A 26,969-nucleotide genomic window follows, 5' to 3' on the forward strand; every position below is an offset into this window, starting at 1 on the left:
AGAAAGACATAGCGATCCTTCATTCCGTCGTCGTCGGCGGATGCGTCCACAAATGTTCACTCTGTAGTTCGAGTTTTCGACATTTTAATAACTTTCGTAAACTATCCTAGATTTTTACCTAACTTTGTCAAAATTGTTAATGATCATAAGATAATATAAAGTACATTTCTTTAAAAAAAAAATCCTGTTTATTCGTATTTTACTCATAAATGGACTTAGTTTTTGTGCAAGTTAACATAATAATCACTCTGTGGATCAAGTTTTAAAATTTTCAATAACTTTATTAAAATATCCTGGATTTCTACTAAACTTAGACAGAAACTTGTTTATGATTATATTATAGTATCAAGAAGTAAATTTTGCTAAACACAAAATCATGTTTATCCGTATTTTACTTATAAATGCACTTAGTTTTTCTTCCAGTAAAATTGCATACAGTTAAAAGTTTAGAACATTTATTACATTCATAAACAATCTTGATTTTTTACCAAACTGGGACAGAAGCTTCTTACACCAAACGATAGTATCAAGAGGATTTATTTTTATTATTTTTTCTCCATTTTAGTTGAACCTGAGACCAACTGCAAGAGAAAACGAGACACTGAGTTTCGTAGAACCCTAACACATTTTCTACATGTGAAAAAGCATGTACCAAGTCAGGAATATGGCATTAACTTACGGACTTTCCGTTATTAGTTTTCATAAAAGTTCCATTTGACGTGGTTCGGTACTTATACATCCAGCCAATGTGCTACAATATGTTTTGTTTTGTAATCTTTTTGTAATTTTTTCACACATCGTTGTCAATATGATTGAATTTTGTGCGACTATCATACAAGGGTAAGGGTTAGGTTTACAAGAGTTTTGGGAAGTTATAAAACAAGATTTGATCCACCTTTTTCTACATAAGGAAAAGCCTATACCAGATCAGGAATATATTATTTTGCCATTTTATTAGGGACTTTTGCTTTGAATTTTACTCCGCGTTCGTTTTTTTATTTAACTTTTTACATACCTTTTTTTTTAAAGGAAATTCCAAAGTCGATTTCATCCGTTACATATTTAAATTCCAACAAAAGAAATGACATGCGCTTTTTTCTAAAAATACTGGTTATCATTTTTTTACAAATATCAAATTACCAGCCTTGTATCTCCGACGATACTAAAAAGTACAGATTATACAGAGTACATATTAAGGGGACATTCCCAACTTCAAAAAGCACACCTATTTGATATAGAATGTGATAATTAATACTTCCCTTTTCATACTATTTGTTCCTCAATTTAACATTAAAAATTGTTTCGTCTCCGTTTATGTGAATAATTTAGCTATAGACATTTAAATATAACTTCAAATAGGGTTTTATATTGATTTTGAAAAACATCATGCACATTTTGTTTTGAAATAAAGAACGCTTTCAAAAAAAAATCTAATGCTATTGTTTCATTTTACATAACACACTATGCCATTTTATTCTATTAAATTAAAACAACAATTAAAAGTCTTAAAAACAGCATATGTAATCATAACTTTATATACCACAATAGAAAATGTGACCTAAAAGTAAATAAACAAAAATACCGAACTCAAAAGAAAAGGTCAAATCGGAAGGTCCATCATCAAATCGGAAGGTCCATCATCAAATGGCAAAATCAAAAGCTCATACACATCAAAACGAATGGAAAACAACTGTCTTATTCCTGTCTTGACACATGTTTTTTCTTTGTATAGAAAACGGTTGATAAGACCTGGTTTTATGGCTAGCTAAACCGCTTATTTGCATGACAGTCGCATAGACGTCCTTATTATAATTCAGCGTTTAGAACGACACATTCCTGTGGATATTTTCATTTAGTATTTTTCTGCAGCATCAGAGGTGTCTAATAAAAATTACAACGTTCTCAACTTTGAAGAGTAGAACCAAATTGTTCAAAACTATAAAAAGAATGAAACGCCCAGATACGCTAACATTTAACGAGGCACTTATTTAAAATATACAAATAATACGAATAAAAATAAGCACTTGCCTGACTTTACTTATCGACTTACTGCTGTGTTCTAATCAAAGAATATACCAAAATAATTTCTGAAACTTTTTTCAGATAAAATGATCCTGAACAAAATTATCTGACTTTTTATGGTATTTTATTTGTTTTTGGCTTTTATTTATGTTTAAGAATTAAGACTCTTCATAAGTTAGCTTCTGTTTATATGGTTTGTATTTTGATATTTGGTCATTGCAATATGTTTGACCTGTCACGCTTTCTCGTTAAATAAATTCACACTGTAGTTATAGACAAATTTCAGCTCCATGAGATATTTGTATACATACTTGAATGTTATTCTTTTTTGGGGGGAGGGGGCAGGGGATAACATGATTTTGTACTTATTCCCATACTGTTGTTAGAGGATTAGAGGCTACATTTTCATACTTAATCAACTGCAAATCAATTCCAATAAGCCAGTATATTGGTTGGGTATTAACGAAACAGAAAGTTAGCCGTTGCTTTCTTCTCGGTTTTAGTTTGTTACCAGGATCTATTTTTGATGAATTAAATTATGACTATAACACATCGGTATACTATTCTCGCCTTCTTTTTTTTTTATCCATCACGTGTTTTAAATTTTGAATTTACCTCTGAATATGTATTTTTGACTTTTTAAAATGACAATGGCATTATTCCAAATTTTCCAACAATGAAGCTTTTCAAATATTACACAATCCGAGAACTCTCGAAAGTAATACAAATACTATTTTTAAGCTAAAATGGTATCATATGACTTAATTTGTCTTATAGTTACCGCTAACGTCGAACTAATGAATATTTCGATTTAAAATAACATATTGTCTTATATCTCTTAACATAAAGAGGATTAAAAAAATATATTTTGGTGATGTAACATTTTAAAACAAAAAACAGTTCGTTGATCAAATAAAATATCAAAAAGTCTTTAAACTAAGAAAACGCAATTTGTACTGAATGAACCACGAAAGAATGAGATTAAATAGTCATAGAAATATAAGGCACATGATATCGTACATTAAAATGCCGTTGGTTCTATCCTATTTACTCATTAGTAGTATTGATTCCAACCAGTTGGAAGGCCTAGTAAGTACAGAAGTTATGGATCATAAAACAAAATATTTTAAAATGTTGTGAAGAATCTGGCTAAAACAAACAAAATAAAATATTAACAAGAAATTTCAGAGCAAAGTGATGTACACATATTAAGGGAGCAATAAACAAAAACAATAAGATTTTCTTTTCAAAAAAAAAATCCAGCTGTTTTCAGTACTTTTCCATATTCCAAAACCAAAGAAAAATACGTTTCCATATCTTAATGTTATCAGTCCTGAAGGGTATCATTAGCTCAGTAGGCAGTTATTGACCTGTTTTTTTTAACAAACTCCCTAAAATTGCCCGTTTATAAATTTTGAAATTATACAGAAACTAAGGTTTCATCTCCATCAGACAAAAGCCTTAGATTGATTCGGCCATCATTTTATTTCAATATTATATTTGGTGTAAAGCTCTCCAACGTTTTCGGTTCTTATAATCATTGACTTTCTAATATTCGACTTTTAATGTTCCTGGTGAAGGTATGTCCAGAAAAGCTGAAACAAAAACTGTTATATAAAAGTGGTGGATTTGGGAATTAACGAACACCGAATGGTAAGTATGCTCAGATAGATAATTATGATTCACAGTGCAGAAATGTAAGCGTTTAAAATAAACTTAACAGTAATTGTATGTCAAAATATTCTGTAAGCCATACCAGTTTTAATGTCGTTAAAGCGGTAAAAGATACCAGAGGGACTCTGTAGAGCAAAAACGAAAACTCCAATGATAGTGCTGCAGAGACTCTAACCTATAATCAGGCATGGGGTAATGCAAATTTATAATTGTAATGCATGGTTCATATTCCCAAGTAATTGCATGTAATGTGTAATGCCGCAATTTTTTGATTACATGTAATTGAAATATAAAGCATTACTTTAGCAAAAAGTTGTGTAATTTCATGCATTACATTAGTATCACAAGCCCAGTAGTCAGCACTGTTTGTGTTGACAAGAATTATTATGGCACCCTCAACGGAGTTGGGGTGTCATATTGTTATTGTTCCGTTCTTTTTTTTCTTATTTTTATTTTTATTCTTCCACACATTTTGTCCATGCTTTTTCTCGGGATTGGTCAAACCCATGTTGATGGAACTATTCCATAATATGAACCGCCATGTGAAGTTGTGCAAGAGACATTGGAATGGTAAAAATGGCCGCCGTTACCATGGAAACTGCAAAAATGTAAAAAAAAATCAAAATTCTAAATCTTTCGTTATAAGAGTCAACCTAATGAAAGTTTATGTAAATGTTGGCAGTGGTGCCCTGAGGTACCAACAGTACTTGGAATTTTCAAAATGGCTGCCATTGCCATGGAAACTTGAGAAAAGTTTAACATTGATCCTATGGGAAAAAACATCAAAGCAGCATTTTTTTCAGGAATATAAGATAAAAGTGGAACAAATTTCATGTATATATATAACATGGCATAAGTCAATGTTGAAACTGTTGTTGGAACTTTCGAAATAGAAACCGTTACCATGGAAACAGCAAAAATCTCAAAAAATCTTAATGAAACTCATTATATATGATAAATGGCAAGTGAGGATAAGGCTTTGGATTTTGGAAATTCCAAAATGGCCGCCGTTGCCATGGAAACACCAAAAATGTGAAAAATTGAAAAATGCTCAAAACTTTCTGAAGATTTGGCAAAACTTTTAGGAATTTTGGTCCTCAATGCTCTTCAACTTCGTACTTTATTTGGCTTTTTTTTAACTTTTTTGGATTCGAGCGTCACCGATGAGTCTTTTATAGACGAAACGCGCGTCTGGCGTATATATAAAATTTAGTCCTGATATCTATGATAAGTTTATTTACATGGCATTGCTTTTTGTACATTCCCGTACGAAATTATAAGGCGTATTACGCCTGGAAATAAGGCGTAAACCAGGCGTAAGTGGTAGTTACGTGTCTAGATCCAAGCGTAAGGGAGCAGGAAACGTAAATTTGTAGTCCTTACGGGCGTAGAAAAAAGCAGATAACCTGGCGTAAATTGAAATAAGCAAGGCGTAAGTTTTCTTACGGGCGTAAATTGAAATAAGCAAGGCGTAAATTTTCTTACGGGCGTAAAACTGTTGGTATGGCGTAAATAGAAATACCCATAATGCTTTGTTTAAAGGATCATGGGATTTGTTTTCAAAATTTGGCTCTTTGGTTTTAGTTTGTAAGTGTTGGACACATGGCAGCTTCATATATTCAGGGATAATTTGCTTGTTTTGTGCTTTTTGGAAGAATCTGAAATTGGAAATTACTGAATCAAATAAATTAATGAAAGTTGTGAAATAAAAGGAAAGTAGTAATACATGGTAAATAATAATAATGTGAGTATAACTAAGTTATTAAGTATTATGTTCTATCAGAATTTTTGAAATCCCAAAACCTTTATCCTTAGATAATAACATTAAAATGTTTTACTTTAAGTTAAATTGCAGTATTATCATTTATAAATTAGTTCAAAAGACAATAATTTTCAAAAACAACTTAGTTAAAATGCTACTTTTATTTCAAGAAAAAATAATTGTAACAGTTATAATTCTTATTTAAACTTAAACTTATTTGAGCCATTGTCTGCATAAAATGTATTTATTTCTATATATATTAGCTTCTTCAATGGTTAATATTTCAAGTTTTTTGTCAAACAATAAGAAATAAAAGCAACAGTACAGAAGTTTGTATCAAATACACAAAAGTACACAGCTTAGGGTTAATACACTGAACTAAAATAAGTGTAGTATTATGTAAGGATATTACGCCTGGTTTATTTATTGACCAGGCGTACTCATTTGCATATTACGCCTATTTTTTGTGAACCAGGCGTACTCATTTAAATATTACGCCTAATTTTACGCCTGGTTTACGCCTTACTTACGCCTAATTTACGCCTGGTTTACGCCTGGTTGACGCCTGGATATGTATTTTGTAGTTACACTGCAATGCCGCCAGGATAAAGTATGATTTTTACGCCTGGTTTCCGTGTCATATACGGGCGTCACAGTTCGTACAGGTACTATATATCTTTAATATATTGTTGGAGAGTTTAACATCTAATCATATTTCACCCTTTACATAAATCACTAGAGAAAATTCGGAGATTAAACTTTGGCCCAGGTAGAACTTCAAAAAAAGATATAAATACTATCTAGAATTACCACATTGTAACTTTAAATGAATAACAAAATCCTGTATATCATAGAGTTTTTAAATTCATTTTATTTCATACAATATCATTTATTTTCCTATATAAAAAGTTTGATATTTGAAAAGCTTTACTGTATTTGATTGTTGTCAAAAGATCAATGGATACTTTCTTATGATTAAATAACAGATAATTAAACATTGTCATAAAACACTAATTAGTTTGTTTTACAATCAATCCTTTCACCATTTTGACACTTAGTCATTAAGCTCTTTGTTTATTATATAATCAAGAAGAAAAAAAATCAGTAAAAATTTTGATTGAAATTAAAAAAAAAAATGTACATTTATAAAAGTAAAAGTAACATTAAATTAAAATACGTATTAAACTTCATCTCTATAATTTCTATTAGAAAAAACACAGAGATGTATACCTTAAAATGTAGAATTCGCATGAAGAAAAAAAATCTTTGAAACACTTATGATATTTTAAAAAAATGTAATATTCGTATCACATATTCAATAAACTTTTTACATGTATACATAAACTACAACTTAATACATGGAACATTTACAGCAGATGCGATAATTATTTGTGACCTCATATTGTTTTCAGAATGTTTGACTTTTCTTTCCACTTAACAAAATATTTACCAATGTAATGTGTAATTCAAAGCATTACTTTTCAAAAGTAATTGTAATGTAATGCATTACTTTGATAAATACATGTAATTGTAATTGTAATCTAATGCATGGTTTTGTCAACGTTATTGTAAAGTAATGCAATACATTGCAATGTTATTCGCCCATGTCTGCCTATAGTGAGGCTAAATTCAGCAATATCAACAAACTTTCATCTGTGAAACGGATATTCCATAACGTTCAACCACTTCGTGATAGTGTCCGTAAAATGTATGAAGTGATGATTTCAACTTCACCAGTTGGAACTCTTGGTTTAATAGCATCCTTTTGAGCAGCAACCCTCTATTAAGGAAATCATGCCAGGAAATGCAAAACGAGGTATATCGTATCAATTAAGAAATAAATATTCTATATGCTGGCTCTGCTGGAATGTTGCCTTATAGAAATAGAAAGTTCACAATTGGGAAGCTGAAATCATCTCGTTTGTCGCGTAAAGTTTGTTTTCAACCGACCCTCATTGCCATTTTTTAGGTTAGGCAGAAATAACTGTAACTGTTGTATTCTTTATCTCAAGTGAGATGTGATCAACATAGTAACCAAACTTAAAACTATTTAGTGAGAGATTGGATACTGTCAAATAGGGTTTATATTTTGAATGGTTTATATTTTGAATACCTACATTTTAAGTCATTCCGATAGACTTTACCAGCGATTCTACAACATCTTTTGCAAAAACAGTAATGCAAATTTTATAGTAGCCATATCTTAATAAATTTTATATTTTCATCTTTACTTTTGTGTGATTTCTCTGATACTTTTAAGAGGTTTTGAGCGTCACTGATGAGTCTTTTGTAGACGAAACGCGCGTCTGGCGTATATACTAAATTAAGTCCTAGTATCTATGATGGGTTTATTTGTACTGAGTTCCTACTTTTAAAGCTACGTTTGCGTATACGCAATTACATCATGATCACTTACAGTGACAAAACAAAATTGTAATAAGCAATCTGGTTTATTGTAAATTGACGTAACGGAATAGATTATCTGTCATACGTTTGAGATCTATTTTAGAATATATATTTTTAACTTTGTAAACAGACCTTAAGTTTGATTTTAAATTTAAAGTTACAATGAAGGATTTAAAATCTTTCTTATCAGACAACTTTTTGAAAGTTATACTAATATTAGATTAATGAATCTTTTCCTTCTATTGAATTGTCTTTCTCTTTTTTGGGTTAGGGTTAAAATTTCCAAATTGACCATATTTCTACAAACATTTTTTCATAGAACCTTGATCTACTAAAAAAAGATATGATTTCTATTCACTTTAAATTCACACCTAGATGTGAACTATCGTTAACACCACTTTTTAATTAGAATAGAAAAATATTCTAAGGTCAACGTTACCAAAGAACGGTAAACTATTAACAGAGAACATTAAAGCGAAAGAATAAAATTGAGAATGGAAATGGGGAATGTGTCAACTGAAGGGATAACAACCCAACCAAAGAGCCGAAAACAGTCTGAGGCCACCAATTAGTCTTTAACACAGCGAAAATTCTACCAATAATTAGATATTGAAATCGATAATTAGATATTGAAATCGATAAGAAAGAGACAAATCAAGGCAACAAAAAGCTGAGTGAATCGCATTAACTCAAAAACGTCATCAATCGGATGAGTCGAAAATGATTGTCTCCTACTATGTATGGACCACTCACCATACTAGTTCACACTCAGCCAAAGTATAACAATCGGCAATACATTTAAAACTCCGGCACATCGTTTCGGTAAACCAATTCGTGATTCAAACTACAAAATGTTGCATTGTCCATGTCAGCCGTTCTAAATCATAATTTACTTGGATTAGTTTTTGCATAAATAAACTCATCTTAGATACCAGAATAAAATTTTGTACACTTTTTATATATACAAAATATTTATGCAAGACGCGCGTTTTGTTTACAAAAACTCATCAGTGACGCTCGAATCCCCAAAAGTGGAAAAGGCCAAATAAAGTACGAAGTTGAAGAGCAATGAGGACCAAAATTCCTAAAAGTTTTGCCAAAAACATCTAAGGTAATGAAAACCATTATTTGAAATACCACACAACAGAAAATGGAATTCACATGGGAAAACAGGAATCTCGCATTTGTTCCCGACTATGACTGTTTTGATGACTGTGAATTTGTAGTTGTAAATTCATGTTTTTTTCCCTTTGTTTTTGTGTGTTATGGTAAAGATAATTAATCACCCAGTTCATTTATTAGATTTTAGTTTGGGTCAACTACATCTACTAGTATACGATGTATTTGGTTTACAGTTTGATTTAGAAGAAACGACAAAGTTAGATAATAAAACTAATTATCGAATTACGACCACATTTTTATATTGAAAGGTATTGTAACTTTCATTGTTATTAATAAATGTTAAATCAGTATTACAAACTTTATCTTCAATTCTATCCTAATTCTAATTTAATGGCACTTTTCGCATTAACAGTTCACTTAAATGTAAACTGATGGAGACATCTTTTAACAAATGAAATAAAGGCAACAGTAATATACCGCTGTTCAATAGTCCAAATTCGAATAAACAAAAACAAAATCCAGGTAACAAAATAAAACCGAGGGTAACACATCAAAATGAATGTAACTCCTCTATTCAATAGCATTGTTTGGTTTATCCAATCGACGCAGCCGGTCTTGCTCTTAGCGTAGTAAATACCCTTTGTCTTTGTTTGTCAAAATGATTGTAATTGAATAATGAGATTTGAACATCATAATAATACAGTTGTTGCCCTAATTGAGATAGGTATTTAAAAAATGGGCTCTGAAATTAGAAAAAAATAAAATAACAAAATTTTCTTGTTCAAAAAATACTTTACCGTTAGTTTTCTCGTTTGAATTGTTTTACATTGTCTTATCGGGGCATTTTATAGCTGACTATGCGGTATGGGCTTTGCTCGTTGTTGAAGGCCGTACGGTGACCTATAGTTGTTAATGTCTGTGTCATTTTGGTCTTTTGTGGATAGTTGTCTCATTGGCAATCATACCACATCTTCTTTTTTATATTTACAAAACTGTTGTAGTTCAAGTATTTTTTTTTATATTTGCAGCCGGTTACAATAAGTATCTTTTAAGCAAAGTGTACAAATAAATGTTAATCACTTACAAAACTGTTGTAGTTCAAGTAAAACTTTTTATATTTGCAGCCGGTAACAATAAGTAAATTTTAAGCATAGTGTACAAATAAATGTTAATCACTTCCACAACAATAGAACTCAACATCATTTAAAGCTGTGTCATCACTGAAGCCTCCTTGAGGTCTCTGTAGTTTAGTTCTCAGCCCACAGATAGCACTTCCTTTTGCACATGACAAACTCCAAGCACCGTAACTACCCCAAAAACCGTGATCACCAATGCTGTGAGAACGGCTTACACTGTTTAAATTTCGACACTGAAATTTTACAGAGTTGGCTGCAGTGTCATCTCCATTTCCCTGAAAAAAGTGTTAAAATGTTTAGCACTTAAAATATCAATACATGTATTCTTACTATAATATTTCTAAATTAACGCTTTGAACTTTCAAGAAGTAAAAAAGGTCGGTACAGAAAAGTCCATAATCTTAAGGCATACAATTGTACCTTACTAGTACCATAATACTTTGTTTTTTAATTTATTTAAATGTATTTTTAGTTACACTAGACTTTATCCAAGTTAAGCGAAAGGCCCAATAAAAAATTCAACGGAACAAACTTTACAAGATCAACTCGTAAAGTAAAGATCTTTGTCATTGGTTACTTCAACATTCGACTTCAAATAAATTCAAGCCTCTTCCGAATACACCTGTAAAAAACACCTCTGCGTCAGTGAGCTGATTATGTACACTAATGTGCTTGATAATCATGTAGCATTTCTAGCTTGCATACTGTGTAAATCAAACTTTTATTATTATGTGAAGAAATCATTTGCCTGGACTTTTCCAATTGTATAGAAAATGATCTTTTTTAAGGCTTGATATAAAATCAATGTATCCTCTAAAATAGTTCTGGATTAATAAATGCAACAGAAGTATACAGTTGTTCGAAAGTCATAAATAGTTTGAGAGGAAACAAATCCGGGTTACAAACTTAAACTGATTGGAACACATCAACTATAAAAGAAAGACAACGAAACAACAGAAACAAAAAACACGACGACAATGCAACACACACACACAAACGAACTAAGCCCGTGCAAATTCTATCGGTGAACTTATATCATAATGTTATTACATTGAGCAAACATTATGAAATAAAAATCTGGACGTGCTGAGTAAACGAAAATAAGACTGTAAATAATGGTAAAATGACCAAAATACATACACGGTTATTAGTGAATATATTTGTACAATAAATTGTTCAAACTCATATTATATCGTCCGCATGTCACATCCTCTCTCTTCCAAAATAAATGGGGCGGGACACTTACTTTGGCAGCAGATAACACGTTAACTGTTTCCCTAACCGGTTTAAAAGTAAGCCCCTCTTACAGTTTTTTAATATTGTTTTTTCTTGACAATAATTCAGTTTACATGCGCAAAGTAAAAAGGGGTGGCAGCATCGATCCTCTTTTAACTAAGTTCAAATGAAACTATACCTTTTGCAAACATAAAACTACAATACAAAGAACTTAGAAAAATAAAGGATTTACATCCTAGCAAACTTAAGTAACTTATAAAATAAGGGAAGCTAGAATTTGGAGATTCAACCTTTGATCGATGAAGATTTTCCGCTGAAATCCAGTTAACTTGATTTCAACCAAGAAAATACCTGAATGGAAAGCTAACCATCAGTAGCCTCCCTCTGAGTTCCCTAATGCATTATCTTTTAAAAGATATTTCGTCTTTGTTACATTGTTATCCGTACATTATAACCTATCCTCGTCAACCAGTATAATCACAATATATCTACATTTAGCGCATACGCAGTAATACACAAAAAACGGCTGTTCTGCGTTACGAACAACTTATTCTATTACCAGATATTCTCAACTTTCGACATCAAAACCCCCAGTTTACGTAGACCAAGATTCAGATACAATACATTTATCTCTGTTCTACAGCAAAATAAACAAATCAATCCATTTTAACTTAATTCTCATGGAAAAATTTCATAAAACGAAAATTCCGTGAAATGATGTTGTTGTCTTGGCATGTCAACTAAACATGGTGACATCACAAGTATGTTTCTGTAAACAAAAAATCAAAAGTGAATATTGAGTGTTTTAAAACGAATTTCAGAACGAATAAAATTACAATGGAAAAAAATGTATAAGTGAAAAATACGATCAAAAAAAATAATCATCGATTTATATAATATTACTAAAATTATCAAAATTAGGTAGAAAAGAACAGCCAAAAACAGTATCGTATGTATATGTCTTTCACGGTTAGCCAAATTATTGTATTTGTCCTATCAGAATCGAAATAACGCTCAGGGTAAAATAATCGAATATCAATGCCTAACCCATTGTTAAATGAAAACAAATCTACGGCTGCCATGCATTATTTCTTAACTATTAACCACGGCATATGTAATGATATTATAAAGGTAAAAAACGACTGGAAGGGGCTAAAGCAGTGCAATCAGTTTTGACAGAAATCAATTTTTTAAATGCTTTATGCATCTTATTTACTAAAATAACAAGCTCACAACTTTTTTTAAAAAACTCTATTCTTACGATAGATTCATTGTATTTTGATTTTTAGAGACACATTTGCGTTCCATTAAAGTTCCTTCAGACACTTGTCAATGTCTTTTGTCATCTAGGTAGTGTTTTATTATGCGATGTTTATCTTTCTGCCGCTTGTTTTTTTCTTCTATGACTTACATTTTCTCTTCATCGTTCTTCTTTGTGTACATTTGTGAAATATTTAAAAAAAAATAAAAAGAGTTTTTCTTTCAATTTCTTTTTATCGAAGCTTATAATGTTGTTCGAAAGAATGGCTATAATGTTTCTTATTTTTTGGAATAAATACCTGGTTACTTTGAACTTGGAGAGAGAAGGCGGTTAAGAATTTTCCTGCACTTCCACATGTTATCAATCCTTTCCAATTTCCCCAACGGCCATACCCAGATGATACGTTATATCCGTTCCCGGAAGTATTATATCTGGTACCACACACCAATTCTATACCATTCAAATAAGTATCGTCCTGCCAGGGAAGGAAACCTTGTACTGGTTCAATCTGTTTCAACATTGCAATTTATTTTTATTCTTATTAATGTAATTATTTTAATTATTGTTATAGATATCCATAATATTTTTACTTAGTTTTTTTTATGATTGTGATGATGATATTATTTTACAGTTTTTCCCAAGATTATTACCGAGCATCTGACTCGTTATTGTTCTGAGAATTACTGCTTTTGAGTGATTCAGTGGTGCAACAGAGAATAGATATACTAGTACTGGTCTCCTGTCTGAAATTTGAATGGTTTATCATCTGTGTTGACAAAACTGATATTATTTCTTTTTTTAATCATCATTAGTAAATATAAGTACACCATTAATGTTAGCAGCCGTATGCTTATGTTGACTGTAAGAGATGTAAAGAATTAATTGAAATCACCATTGCTGATACGCCCGGCGGTGAAATATCTATATTTGACACAATATAACTGACATATTATATGATCATTTCTAAAGCACCAAGAAGTTCGTCTTTTTTACATCATAACCTCCCGAGTTCACAAAGGTTTAAGTAACATTTTATCATGAACACGACGAGTGCCACATATGAGGCAGTATCTGCTTGACCTTCCGGAGCACTTGTGATCATATTCAGTTTAAGGAGGGCTTCATATTGCTTAGTCTTTAATTTCTAAAATTGGTTTTGTATACTGTTGTTTGAAGATTGATCGGTGTTTTTTTTTTATATTGCCATGGCATTATCAGTTTGTTTTTGACTAATGAGTTGAATATCTCTTCAGTATCTTGCGGTTCTCATTAAAGATATCTATATTGTAAGATGAAGACGCCGATTTCATTTCTCAGTGGTGATCTAAAGAAATAAAACAAAAACTCTAAGGCAAATTCAAAAAGGGGTAGTCAATGAAATATGTAAACATCAAAGCTATCAATCGATAGAATAAATTATAAACAGCTGCCATATTGCTGACTTGGAACAGGAATTTTACAAAGAAAACGAGATATTGATCTTTGTTGAATAGCTAGTTAAACCTCACAAACTATTAAAAATCAGAAAAGTATCAAGCCATTTTGTACGTTGCATGGATAATAATTTCTTTTTGTTAAATTGTTCATCTTTTCGTATAATGAAGTTTTCTCAAGTATGACAGGAAATTAATAAATAAAACAAGAATGTGTCCAAAGTACACAGATGCCCCACTCGCACAATCGTTTTCCATGTTTAATGAAATTGGGTTAAAGATCTAATTTGGCATTAAAATTAGAAAGATCATATCATAGGGAACATGTGTACTAAGTTTCAAGTCGATTGGAATTCAGCTTCATTAAAAACTACCTTGATTAAAAACTTTCACCTGAAACTTGCACTTTCATTTTCTATGTGCAGTGGACCGTGAAATTAGGGTCTAAAGTCTAATTTGGCTTTAGAATTGGAAAGATTATATCATAGGCAACATGTGTACTAAGTTTCAAGTCGATTGGATTTCAGCTTCATTAAAAACTACCTTGACCAAAAACTTTAACCTGAAGCGGGACGAACGGACGGATGAACGGACGGACGAACAGAGTGACGAACGAACAGACGGACGGACGCACAAACCAGAAAACATTATTCCCCTCTACTATCGTAGGTGGGGCATAAAGAGACGAGGAAACATCAGAATTAACAAATTTTTAGCTCTTTTGAAACAGCACTGTAAAACATTATATCATACCTTTAATTTATAACCACTGGCAAATTGTCCATCTGGACAAAAACTTGGTGCTTGCCATGTACCCCAGCGTCCACCATTTGACACTTTTAAAGTTCTGCCAATGCGTCTTGGAAACGTGGCATAACAAGCACATACGACTAAACTAAATAACAATAATACTCTACACATGCTTGATGAATTCGACTTTGTTTCGCAGTTTATTCTGAAAGCATAAAAACATTTTCTAAAATACATCATTTTCAATTTACATAACATAACCCGTATTGAATCACATCAAAGCTCATATGATTGAGGGTAAAAATGGAAAGAAATGGCCGGCGAAAATATTCGTTATAGGCAGCAGCATACTTATACATGGAAAATCTTCAATGGTTCTTTATTCTGATAAATAAAATGTCCTTTAATTTATGTTGCACAGACGACAATTGTTATATCTGTTTATTATTTGATTTAAAATATTGATCTTTAGTGGTATACATATACCAATGATATAATATTAGTGAAGTGTGTACACCTTGTTTAGTACTGTTCAAAAAGTAAAATCACAAAAATACTGAACTTAGAGGAAAATCAATTCGGAAAGTCCATAATCACATGGCAAAATCATATAACAAAACGCATCAAAAACGAATGGACAAGAACTGTCATATTCCTGACTTGGTACAGGCATTTTCAAATGTAGAAAATGGTGGATTAAACTTGGTTTTATAGCGCTAACCTTCTCACTTTGATGACAGTCTCATCAAATTCCGTTATATTTACATCGATGGGTTAACTAAACAGACACAATAAATGAAATAGTCAAAATATGGGTACATCAGTCATCATCGTATAACAATTTTAAAAGGAACAATTTAACAGAACACAAAAACATCTATCTACAAACACATTCATTGATTTGTGTGTCTGACTTCAGAAAATTGTATACGTCACATAGTTTTTTTTTTTTTGCATACAAACAATTTTAAAACTTACCTAGGTAATGTTAGCATACAGGGTTAAAAAATAGGCAATGTTAGCATACAGGGTTAAAAAATCAAAAGTATGTAAGAATAAATTTCAGAAATAGACCGAGATTTAAACTAGTCCAAAAGTTATATATATTGAATTTAGAAGAATCCACAAATAGTTTATTCCACTACGCGATTGAATGATTTTGTCGTTTGTGGTTCAACGTATAATGTAATTCATAATAAACCGTCTTATGGGTATAACCAGATAATTTCATCATATTATATAACTACCATTCAAGTTGTTTTTTCCGTTTTGTAATCTTAAGATTTTCTTTGAATAATTAATGTTCTGGTTCCTAGAAAATTATATAGGAAAACCAGGTTCAACCCACCATTTTTTCCTTTAAAAATGTCCTGCACCAAGTCAGGAATATGGCCATTGTTATATTATAGTTCGTTTCTGTGTGTGTTACATTTTAACGTTGTGTTTCCGTTGTGTTTTTACTATAAGACGTGTCACGGTACTTATCTATCCCAAATTCATGTATTTGGTTTTGATGTTATATTTGTTATTCTCATAGGATTTTGTCTAATGCTTAGTCCGTTTCTGTGTGTGTGTGTGTGTGTGTTACATTTTAATGTTGTGTCGTTGTTCTCCTCTTATATTTAATGCGTTTCCCTCAGTTTTAGTTTGTTACCCCGATTTTGTTTTTTGTCCATGGATTTATGAGTTTTGAACAGCGGTATACTACTGTTGCCTTTATTTATATAATTTGTAATTTTTTTCAAATGTACTTCGTCACATGAACTATAATTTTCTTTTCGTGACCTGATAATTAAACAAACCACTCAACGTGAACAGTTAGGGGTGTATCATGACATATACATATGTACTTTTATAACACAACATGCAAAAGCCAACCAATATGGGATAATGAAATATTTTTACGGACGCAAAATATGAAAGAGGGGAGAAAGATACCAGAGGGATATGATAGGTTTACATTTTTAGAAATCTGAATTTTGCGAAAAGGGAGAGCAGAACCCTTACTAGAACTATGACAACTGCGATGATTTGAACTTTCCAATTGCCAACTTCCCAGTTTTTAGCCAAACTAAAGTATTAACAAAAATACCGAACTCCAAGTAAAAATTCGAAAAGGAAGGCAGTTCATAAAACTTGAAATAATGAAATGCTTGAATATATCAACCAAATGAATTAAAAGTAAAAAAAAATTAAGGAAGGTATAAAGTTCATGGATATGTAAAAATTAGTCGTACAAAAGATTTTCATCAGATGAAGACATCTTATATTATGTATGTCTTGAAAACATGCACAACATAGCCTTGTAATAAAACAGGGCATTTTTTAGTGCCATAATCTTGAAACCAGTCTATTGAACCCATTGATACTAGTTTTAAAATTTAATCTTGTCAGAAGATTAAATGCATTACGAGTGAAAGTGAGGATTTTTAACTTCTAGTAAACCTAATGAACTGTTTTTAATTAGTGTTGGTTGCTTAATGTCCAGCAGCAAATATCAATTAATTGATACTGTTGTCTCCAAACTAGATGGTATGATTCCTACAGACCTATATGCAAAGTCTTTTGACCTTCAGAAGTACACTTCTTCTAAAATTTGCAATCCTCCTCGCTTTATCAGAAACATTACGTAAAGTTGGACATTTACAGTCGAGCGAATATGTAGGCTGACTTCATGCAGGAACTTAAGATCAGGAAAGATAAGAAGTTAGCACTATCCTTTAACTCTACTTTTCGCTATATAGATGATGTTCTTTTACTAAATAATTCAAAATTTGGTGACTATGTAGAACGCATCTATCCAATCGAATTAGAGATAAAGGATACTACAGATACAGTTACGTCGGCCTCATATCTTGACTTACATCTAGAAATTGACAATGAGGGTCGGTTGAAAACAAAACTTTACGACAAAAGAGATGATTTCAGCTTTCCAATTGTGAACTTTCCATTTCTAAGTAGCAACATTCCAGCAGCACCTGCATACGGGGTATATATCTCCCAATTGATACGATATTCCCGTGCTTGCATTTCCTATCATGATTTTCTTGATAGAGGGTTGCTGCTCACAAGGAAGCTATTAAACCAAGAGTTTCAAATGGTGAGGTTGAAATCATCCCTTCGTAAATTTTACGGACGCCATCACGAGTTGGTTGACCGTTATGGAATAACCGTATCACAAATGATATCGGAAATGTTCCTTACGTCGTAACTACAATCCCCTTCCCTTTTCTGAATGTGACCTACCGATTAAGACTTTTTACCGGATTTGTTATCACATAAGGAACACGACGGGTGCCGCATGTGGAGCAGGATCTGCTTACCCTTCCGGAGCACCTGAGATCACCCCTAGTTTTTTGGTGGGGTTCGTGTTGTCTATTCTTTAGTTTTCTATGTTGTGTCTAGTGTGCTGTTGTTTGTTTGTCTTTTTCATTTTTAGCCATGGCGTTGTCAGTTTGTTTTAGATTTATGAGTTTGACTGTCCCTTTGGTATCTTTCGTCCCTCTTTTGCAACAATGAAACAATCCAAACACAAGATTGAGTTAACTCGAAACCCGCTGAACAAACGGGTCTACAAACATAAGACTAGATGCAATATTTTTGGTAAGCGCCGAGTTCTGAAGGAGGTCATTTTTGTTTTTAAAAAAAACCATATCATAACTCCATGGGCTCTAACTTACCACCCATCAATTTCAGTCTTATTCTGTAGCTTTGGAAATCAGTTCCGGGAAAATATGATACTTTCCAATATCTTTCCAGGCTCGTCCACTTTCACTGATAATTTTCAAGCAACTAATAGCCTTAGTGACCTAATGAAACGTTTGAAGTGTCTAAGTCGATTTTTGAGTTTTGAAATGGAGATTGACTGCTGACAACCCTCCCATTGTTAAACTCTAAATTCGTTTCTTCATCAACATTAGTCAGTCAGTAAGCCTCACCCCCTCCCCCACTTTCCCTAATATTCCATAAACGTCCTTTTTTCACGCTAGAATATCCGGTATTTGTTCTTCAATAAGGCTAAATTTGGTTTATTATAATGATGCTCATAGGTAATTACAAAGCAGGTATCTGAATAAAGGTTATTGTATCTATTGTCTTTGCTTGGACATTAATTACTTTGTCAAACCTTCATTGAATTTTTACGTAATTTGGGCAGAAGTTTGTTTTGCTAGCAATATATCATCGGATCCAAAAATTGAAATATTTTTTCCCATTTCTCCGTAGATAACTAATAAAAGACTTTCTACAAATAAACATCCAGATTCAGTCGGAGGTTAAAGTGTTTAATAAAGAGAAAGCAACACAAGCATAGAGCAGACAACAGCCGAATGCCATCAATTGGTCTTCAATGCAGCGAGAAACTCCCCCACACGGAGGCGTCCTTCCGCTGGCCATGTTTTGAAACTACTTTTCTTGATAGGTTATGGCACACACGACAGATCATTCATTGAAAAAAGATGGGTTATCAATAAGACAAAAGAAAAGTAAAGCCCTTACTCATTTTAAAGGCAATCAAATAAAATAACCCCAAAACGATCTGATAATTAAATAATCCGGGTATTTTAATATGCCTAAATATTAGAAAAATATAACAGCCTTCATGTATATATAATCACCTAATTTACTGAACTTGTACAAGGTCCTTTATCTTTGATAGAATTTATCCTTTTTAGAATATATATGTTAAAAAAACCTCATTTTCCCGTATACTCTCTGAACGCCATGTTAACAATTTAGTTGACAACAGAAACTCCTTTTGCACGAAAACATGAAACATTTGTAACTGTATATATTGAGAGCCGCAGTGACAACGCCCCCCCCCCCCCCCCCACACACATTTTCAATTTTCCCATAAGAAATGCATTAAAAATAATTATTCGATGTCCTTTAGATTCTCGCCCGCAAATTATCATTATTCCAGGCAGAAAATTTCAAAGTATATACATGTGGCCCATGCGAACAAAATTTTGCCTTTTTGTATAAGACAAGTGTATACTCTGAGTCTCGCTCGTGGAATACGCTATATTAAATAAATTTGAACTAAACGGAGAAAGGGAGACAAACACAATTTTACAACCACCAAGTTAAGGTGTATTACGTAAGTCAAAATATACGATTTTTGTTTAATTCAGAAGTTAAATGGTCTATTAAATGGTCTACGGGAGATAACAATGAACATATTTTTGAAATGTTAAGGTTTGTTACGTTTAAGTACGTCAAAAACTTAAAATTCTCTACTGAAACATGTGTAGAATTTCACATGCATTTTATCAATTTAAAAAATAAAAAAATTGAAGATAAAAAAAAGACAAGTTACCTTGTATTGGTTAACTCCAGTAAATGAATACAATACAAGACTGATACATATTATATATAGTGACCTGTCAGAATAACGCTATGACGATTTTGTGTTTTTTAAAATTGTTTATTTGGGTTTTTCCAGGAAGTGGGACCTACAATGTACCTTTATTTTTTTAAAATTTATTGACGGATGTTACAAGGCGAGGTTACTTGACAAATTATTTCTAAGAATTGCCATAGGTTTGTGCTGTAAACAAAATGATTTAAGGAGTCGTTTAGATTTAAAACAGTATCGTTCCACTCCATAGCCTTTTCATAAACAAAGTCACAATCATCGGTCTTTTGATAATGTAGTCGCTGAATATTCATCTATTAGGACTTGGTACTTTATTTACTGATAACCTTAAAAAGAAGAAGGAACAGTAAATGTGTCATCTTTCAATTTGACTGGGGATTCTGGTGAATAAAAATAGTGTCACTGTTGGTCTTCTTCCGACCGGCAGTGCGGGATGCATAAAATCGAAGCCATGACAGTTCAGAATGCGGACATAAGGCAGATGTTGACAATATAATGATAAGCTATAAATTTATATTTCTCTGTGTCTTTCCTCCCAGCTTCATTATATTTCTAAACAATAAATATAAATTATTTTTTTTATTTAAATATACTAGTATATCGATAATAATAGTATGCATGTTTAGTTTATTGCGAAATTATGGAAATCTTTTCCTTCATTTATATGATATAATTGTGTTCCTCTTGTTATAAAGGTCTTTTTTTCAAAAGGGAAACCCCTTACTGTATTTCTTCTGTTTATCATTAATTTTTTTCCGACAAACTTTGACGAAATTATCCGCCTTAACTGTACATGCTGTAAGACATGTCGCTTTCATGTTCACACTTTGTCTCGCTGTTATGAATCTGCAACTCACTCTTTGAGTCGAAAAATTTTGTCGGCTCGGAGTAATCCCTCCGCAACCAAAAAACCTGGTTATCGTTCCAAAACCTTAACCGTAATAGGTAGAAAAAAAAAACGAAGGGTGAAATTTGTTCAGGACCAGACGCTGGTTCTTGGTTACATTTGAATCAAAAAGATTCAACGACTCATTGGTAGGGTTATGCCCTATGAATTAATCGGTGTCGGTTGGCCACCAGAACTGAGAAACCGTAAGTCGTAGACACCTAGGATCTTCACCATTTATCATTAATTCATGTGATTTTGAAAAATACCTAAAAGTCAAATTTGTATGTTGACCTTGACCTGTGATCTAGCACCTTGTTCTGGGATAATCTCAGCAACCTTAATACTTACAGAAGTGTTGAATAGTGGGAAATGTTTGGGTCATTAATGCGCAACTTTGTTACATTTTGACTGAAGAGATTTGACCTTTCTTTAAGGGGCATAACCCCTGTTTTAAGTTTCTGAAAAGACACAATCAGCTTTTACTATATAACCAAAGGTCCTAGAGTCATGGTGTCTTCAGCAATGACATTGGGGACTAATGGCTTGACAAATCAATAGGTCAAATGTCAAGGTCATGTCCCAGATAGCGAATTGTATGTTTTTTACCTTATGTATGGTGTTTTAAGAGTGTTTTAAAGGTTTTTAAGGTTGACCTTGACCTGTGACCTTTCAACTTTTTGGTTGATATCTCAAAAACGATTGATGTTACAGAAATAGTAAACACTGAAAATTGTTTAGGTCACTCTGGCACAACTTTTTTACATTTTCACCGAAGAGATTTGACATATTCTTAAGGAGTATAACCCCCATTAACTGTTCTGAAAAGGTAAAATTAGATTTCCCTCTTGAACCAAAGGTCTTAGATCCATGGGGTCTTTTGCAATGACATTGTGGACTGATGATCTTGACAAAGGTCACAGGGTTAAAAGTCAAGGTCATCTCCTAAAAAGCGAATTTGTTGATTTTTATCATATTTTTAACAGTTTTTTGTGTGTTTAAGAACTTTTCAATACGTTATACCTCTATTGGAATATATATTTTACATTTCAAAAGGAAAGACCTCCTAATTGTTCAAGAACAATTGACATTTTAATTTTAAATATTTTTTTATTAGTGTTTGTACATTGATATTAACCTTTACTATAGTTAATCTATGAAAATCCCTTCGTAAATTTTACGGACGCCATCACGAGTTGGTTGACCGTTATGGAATAACCGTTTCACAAATGATATCGGATATGTTCCTTACGTCGTAACTACAATCCCCTTCCCTTTCATGAATGTGACCTACCGAATTAGACTATTTACCGGATTTGTAATCACATAAGCAACACGACGGGTGCCACATGTGGAGCAGGATCTGCTTACTCTTCCGGAGCACCTGAGATCACCCCTAGTTTTTGGTGGGGTTCGTGTTGTTTATTCTTTAGTTTTCTATGTTGTGTCATGTGTACTATTGTTTTTCTGTTTGTCTTTTTCATTTTTAGCCATGGCGTTGTCAGTTTGTTTTAGATTTATGAGTTTGACTGTCCCTTTGGTATCTTAAGTCCCTCTTTTTTTTAATCTAAAGTGACCGTTATAAATTAACCATCTTTTTAAGTATATTTAACAATGAATTTAATCAATTCTTTACAACTTAAATTCAAAGTCACTGTAAAATATTCGTCAAATATGGAATGTCCGTTTTACCAACAATTAGGTAAATTTTATTTCCTCACAATTTCTTTTCAAGTGTACTTTGTTTTGTTTTCGGTTTCATTTTAACAAACTATGCAGAATTATGTCTCAACAATCTATTTTTTAGCGAAAGGTACGATTGATATGGAGGAGACAATTATACATATCATTATAACATTTAACTTATAATATTCTCTTGGTATTTTTTAATAAAACAACACTCATTCAACATACCAGATTTATGATGATGTAAACCTAGCGCACTTTTCATCTACACTCACTCGTCAATAAAGCTTGCATTTAAAAGTACGAAGTTAAACATTTTTAAGGACTGAATATTTTGCCAATACAGGTAATTTGTGTGTTTTTTTATGCCCAATTAATGGGCATTATGTTTTCTGGTCTTTGCCTCCGTTCGTCCTCTGTTTGTTCGTTCGTCCTTTCGTCTGTCTGTCCCGCTTCAGCTTAAAGTTTTTGGTCGAGGTAGTTTTTGATGAAGTTGTGAAGTCTAATCAACTTGAAACTTAGTACACATGTTCTCTATGATATAATCTTTCTAGTTTTAATGCCAAATTAGAGATTTTCCCCCATTCTCACGATCCACTGAACATGGAAAATGATAGTACGGATGGGGCATCCGGGTACTGGGGAAACATTCTTGTTTATTATTGTCATTATTACGTTGATTAACTGATAAAACATAATTTAAGTAATCAATCAACGACAACATTTACATTTTATACGTAATAACATTGTACTTTACTGGACATTAATTAAACGTCATTCTTGTTTTCTGTGAAACAGCGTATTTGTTATTGTTTTCATAAAATTGCATATAATTTCTTTGAATTAATTACTTTACAAACAGAGATGTTGTTATCTACAATGTAATAAATTTAGAATGATAAGTCTTACTGTTACGTTATGATGTTTTGCTTTAGATGATAAAATCATGATCAATAATACAGCAATTAGTTATCCTTTTCTATACTTTGATATTTTATTTCACACGGGAAAATCTATGCAAACGTTTACGGAAATAGAGACAGTATGTGGTTCCCTTTTATAGTTGTACATTTTCAAACGTTGATATTTCTTTAATTATATCCCTTCTCGCTGAATCGAATTTACCAAATTGTTCTATAGAAACAAAAAAGAAGATGTGGTATTATTGCCAATGAGAAAACTCTACCCAAGAGACCATGTGAAACAGAAAGTAACAGATATAGGTCACCATACGACCTTCAGCAATGAGGAAAGAATATACCGCATAGTCAGGGCCCTGAAATGACAAATATAAAACAATCCAAACGAGAAATCTAACGGCCTAATTTATGTTCCAAAAAATAATATGTTATGTAACACAATAACAAACGAAAACCACTGAATTTCAGCCTCCTGACTTGGGAGAGCCACATACATACACTATTAAACATTGTAGCGGGATCCAAATACTCTAATAACCTGAGACAGTCGTGTAACAGTACAACATAAGAACGAACTATAAAAATCAGTTGATAAAGGCTCAACTCATCTGATGGATACAAATAGGAATACATCTAACATAAACACAAAGTGTTTATATGCCCGTTTCCGTTTGGACTTTTCAGATTACAATGTACGTAATCTATATAAATATCAGTTATAACTTGAAATGATATTAAGAGACTTCGTTATCACGTTATTTAAATGAAGGCGACATAGATTGTTTAATTTTATAGTGATTAAGATTATAACACAATGTTGAATGTTGTACCCCAATTTGACATTTGTACCAATTATGTCAGTTTGTTTTGTTCACACTTTTTTGTAGATATAATGAAATATAAGGCCACTGTCGTACAAGTGAGAGGTTTAGCTAGCTATAAAACCAGGTTTAATCCACCACTTTCTTGTAAAGAAATGCCTGTATCAAGTCAGGAATATGACAGTTGTTATCCATTCGTTTGATGTTTTTGAGCTTTTGATTTTGACATATAATCATAGCCCTCCACCTGGGAGTATTGGGATCCCGCTACACGTTTTGAATTTTTCTTTCAATAGAAATCAGTATGTTTTTCCTCATTAGACGGATAAGTATTTTGAATTGGTCTTATCTGAGTATTTTTGTCAATGATTACCCTGACAGACTAACTTATGATTATTTGGCATTTTATTTAGAAAAGCCGTAACTTACTTTTCTATCTAAATATAAGAAAGGGTTGTATGATTGCCAAATAAGACAACTATCATCCCCCAGACAACATATGACGCGAACGTTAGACACAACTAGCTATGTGTTTACTGTATTTCAAAAATTATTTAATTCGATAATTTCGATTGCAAATTATTATACAAATTCGACCGCCTTATTTGAATTATTTCTTTATCTGTTTACATCTATAATCAGTAGCGTACAAGTCCGTTGTCCTCTTAAAATTGTCCTGGACGGATATAAAAAGTCGATATAGCTATAATTAAAATACTTTTGTTGACCAAATTGTTTCCGTTGCTCTTCAACTTCATATTTATTTGACCTTTTAAACATTTTTCGATTCGAGCATCACTGTAGATGAAATGCGTGTCTGGCGCAAATATAAGATTTTAATCCTGGTATCTAAGATGAGTTTATTTGAATGATGAATATGTATGTAACAGAATTTCCAAGAATAACAACTATTCGAGAGAAGAAACAAAACAGAATGCATGCAATAAATGCTTATAAATGTAAAATTGCTTTTTTATTTATTTCACACCTTGATTTATGAAGTGTGTAAATTGCTGCTAACCTCCATTTATGACAATAAATTTGTACTGACTCGTCCGTAATTATTTCATGATGTTTCCGAAAGTTGACTTACATTTACTATCTTCTTCGTTACTTTCCCCTCTTTTGTAATTTCCCCTTATTTACATGCTCACGTTGATGATTCAGCATCATTTATTGATATATCTGCCAGATTCCGGCACAGTGTAAGTTTATAGCATATTGACAATTTGAAGAACTGTTTATTGTAAACATATATAACATGTATTGTGTTTTGATGACGTATAAAACGTTGGGTAAATGACAATGATGACAAATATGCCACGTCACCAGATTATTTGTTTTATTGTTTCACAACCGTTTGTTATTACTTGTAAACACACAGATACAACATTTACACTATAAAAATGTTCTATAAACATTCAAATACCCTTTTTGGTATTTTTTGTATGATTCATAGCACCCCCCTCATTTCGTTATTTTTAAAGTATGGAAAGCAATTCGTGTCATAATTTGTATACATAATTTTTGATACTTGTCGAGTTTTCAACACATTAAAAGCTGAACACACCAGTTTCGACTCACAGTTATGTAACCAAACTTGATATATTGTTAATGCTTGTATTTTTATGTGAATGTATGGAACACAATTAGTGTCATAAGCCAACTTTGTATTTTTGTATGTTTTGGCAAATCTTTTTGATTGATAGGTTTTATATTGAGTTTTTATTTGTTCTTTCAGCTTTTTACCGTTTGATGTTCACGTTCAGTTTGGAGTTATACTTACCTGTCATCATTTGTAATCATTCATTGAACACCAGCATACCTTTGTTATTCATGCTACATTGTGTTAATAGAGTGGATTATATGACAATAAATAAAACGGTTATCTTTAATGAAGTCCATTATTTAATGCCCGCAAAGAATAGATGGGAGTCATTACAGTAAAAAGACTAAGGAGATTTGACTGGCTAGTGATATAACTTACCCGGCATTCAAGATGGCTGGTATAGAAGACAATACTGACTCTGCGTCAAGTACTACATCCGAGATGATCAACACTGCGGATACCGATAAAAGATTACGCACACTTACTGAGAGTGGTAAAGAACTTTTTGAAAACAAACAAAGAAAATTTCTGTTGAAAATGCAAATCGTAAAAAGTGACCTTCAGCTTTTAGCAAGAAACATTGAACCGTATTCAAATGAGTTAACATCATTACAGGAGCTAAAAACAGAATTCATGAGTGGAACTGTACGTTATGACACAATTTGTAAAGAATACTTAGATTTTCTTTCGAGGACTAACACTGCTGAAGGCATGGATGAAGTTCATAAACTATCAGGTGAAATGCAAGATTTTACGCAATTTGTGGAAACAGAAAGTAAACGAATGAACACATTCATTAATGAGTTACGTGCTATAGAGAGAGAGAATTCCTTAGCTAGCAGAAGTTCTAGGAGAAGCCACTCATCCA

General features: G+C 32.2%; 1 protein-coding gene and 1 long non-coding RNA gene across 2 annotated transcripts; one reads left to right on the forward strand and one right to left on the reverse strand.

Moving 5' to 3' along the window:
* Positions 1-10,077: 10,077 nt before the first annotated feature.
* Positions 10,078-20,140, reverse strand: LOC143064579 (vitelline membrane outer layer protein 1 homolog). Its single transcript, XM_076237499.1, has 4 exons — positions 20,120-20,140; positions 14,806-15,007; positions 12,918-13,127; positions 10,078-10,397 (listed from the first exon to the last, which is right to left on the reverse strand). The coding sequence occupies exons 2-4, from the start codon at positions 14,971-14,973 to the stop codon at positions 10,155-10,157; spliced, it is 621 nt and encodes a 206-aa protein (XP_076093614.1). The 5' UTR covers positions 14,974-15,007; positions 20,120-20,140; the 3' UTR covers positions 10,078-10,154.
* Positions 20,141-25,534: 5,394 nt separating this feature from the next.
* On the forward strand, positions 25,535-26,387 carry LOC143064546 (uncharacterized). Its single transcript, XR_012975272.1, has 2 exons — positions 25,535-25,697; positions 26,234-26,387. It is a non-coding gene; the product is annotated as an uncharacterized LOC143064546 (long non-coding RNA).
* Positions 26,388-26,969: the final 582 nt, after the last annotated feature.

This window comes from Mytilus galloprovincialis, chromosome 1, assembly GCF_965363235.1.
Source record: "Mytilus galloprovincialis chromosome 1, xbMytGall1.hap1.1, whole genome shotgun sequence".
Classification (NCBI taxonomy): Eukaryota; Metazoa; Mollusca; class Bivalvia; order Mytilida; family Mytilidae; genus Mytilus; species Mytilus galloprovincialis.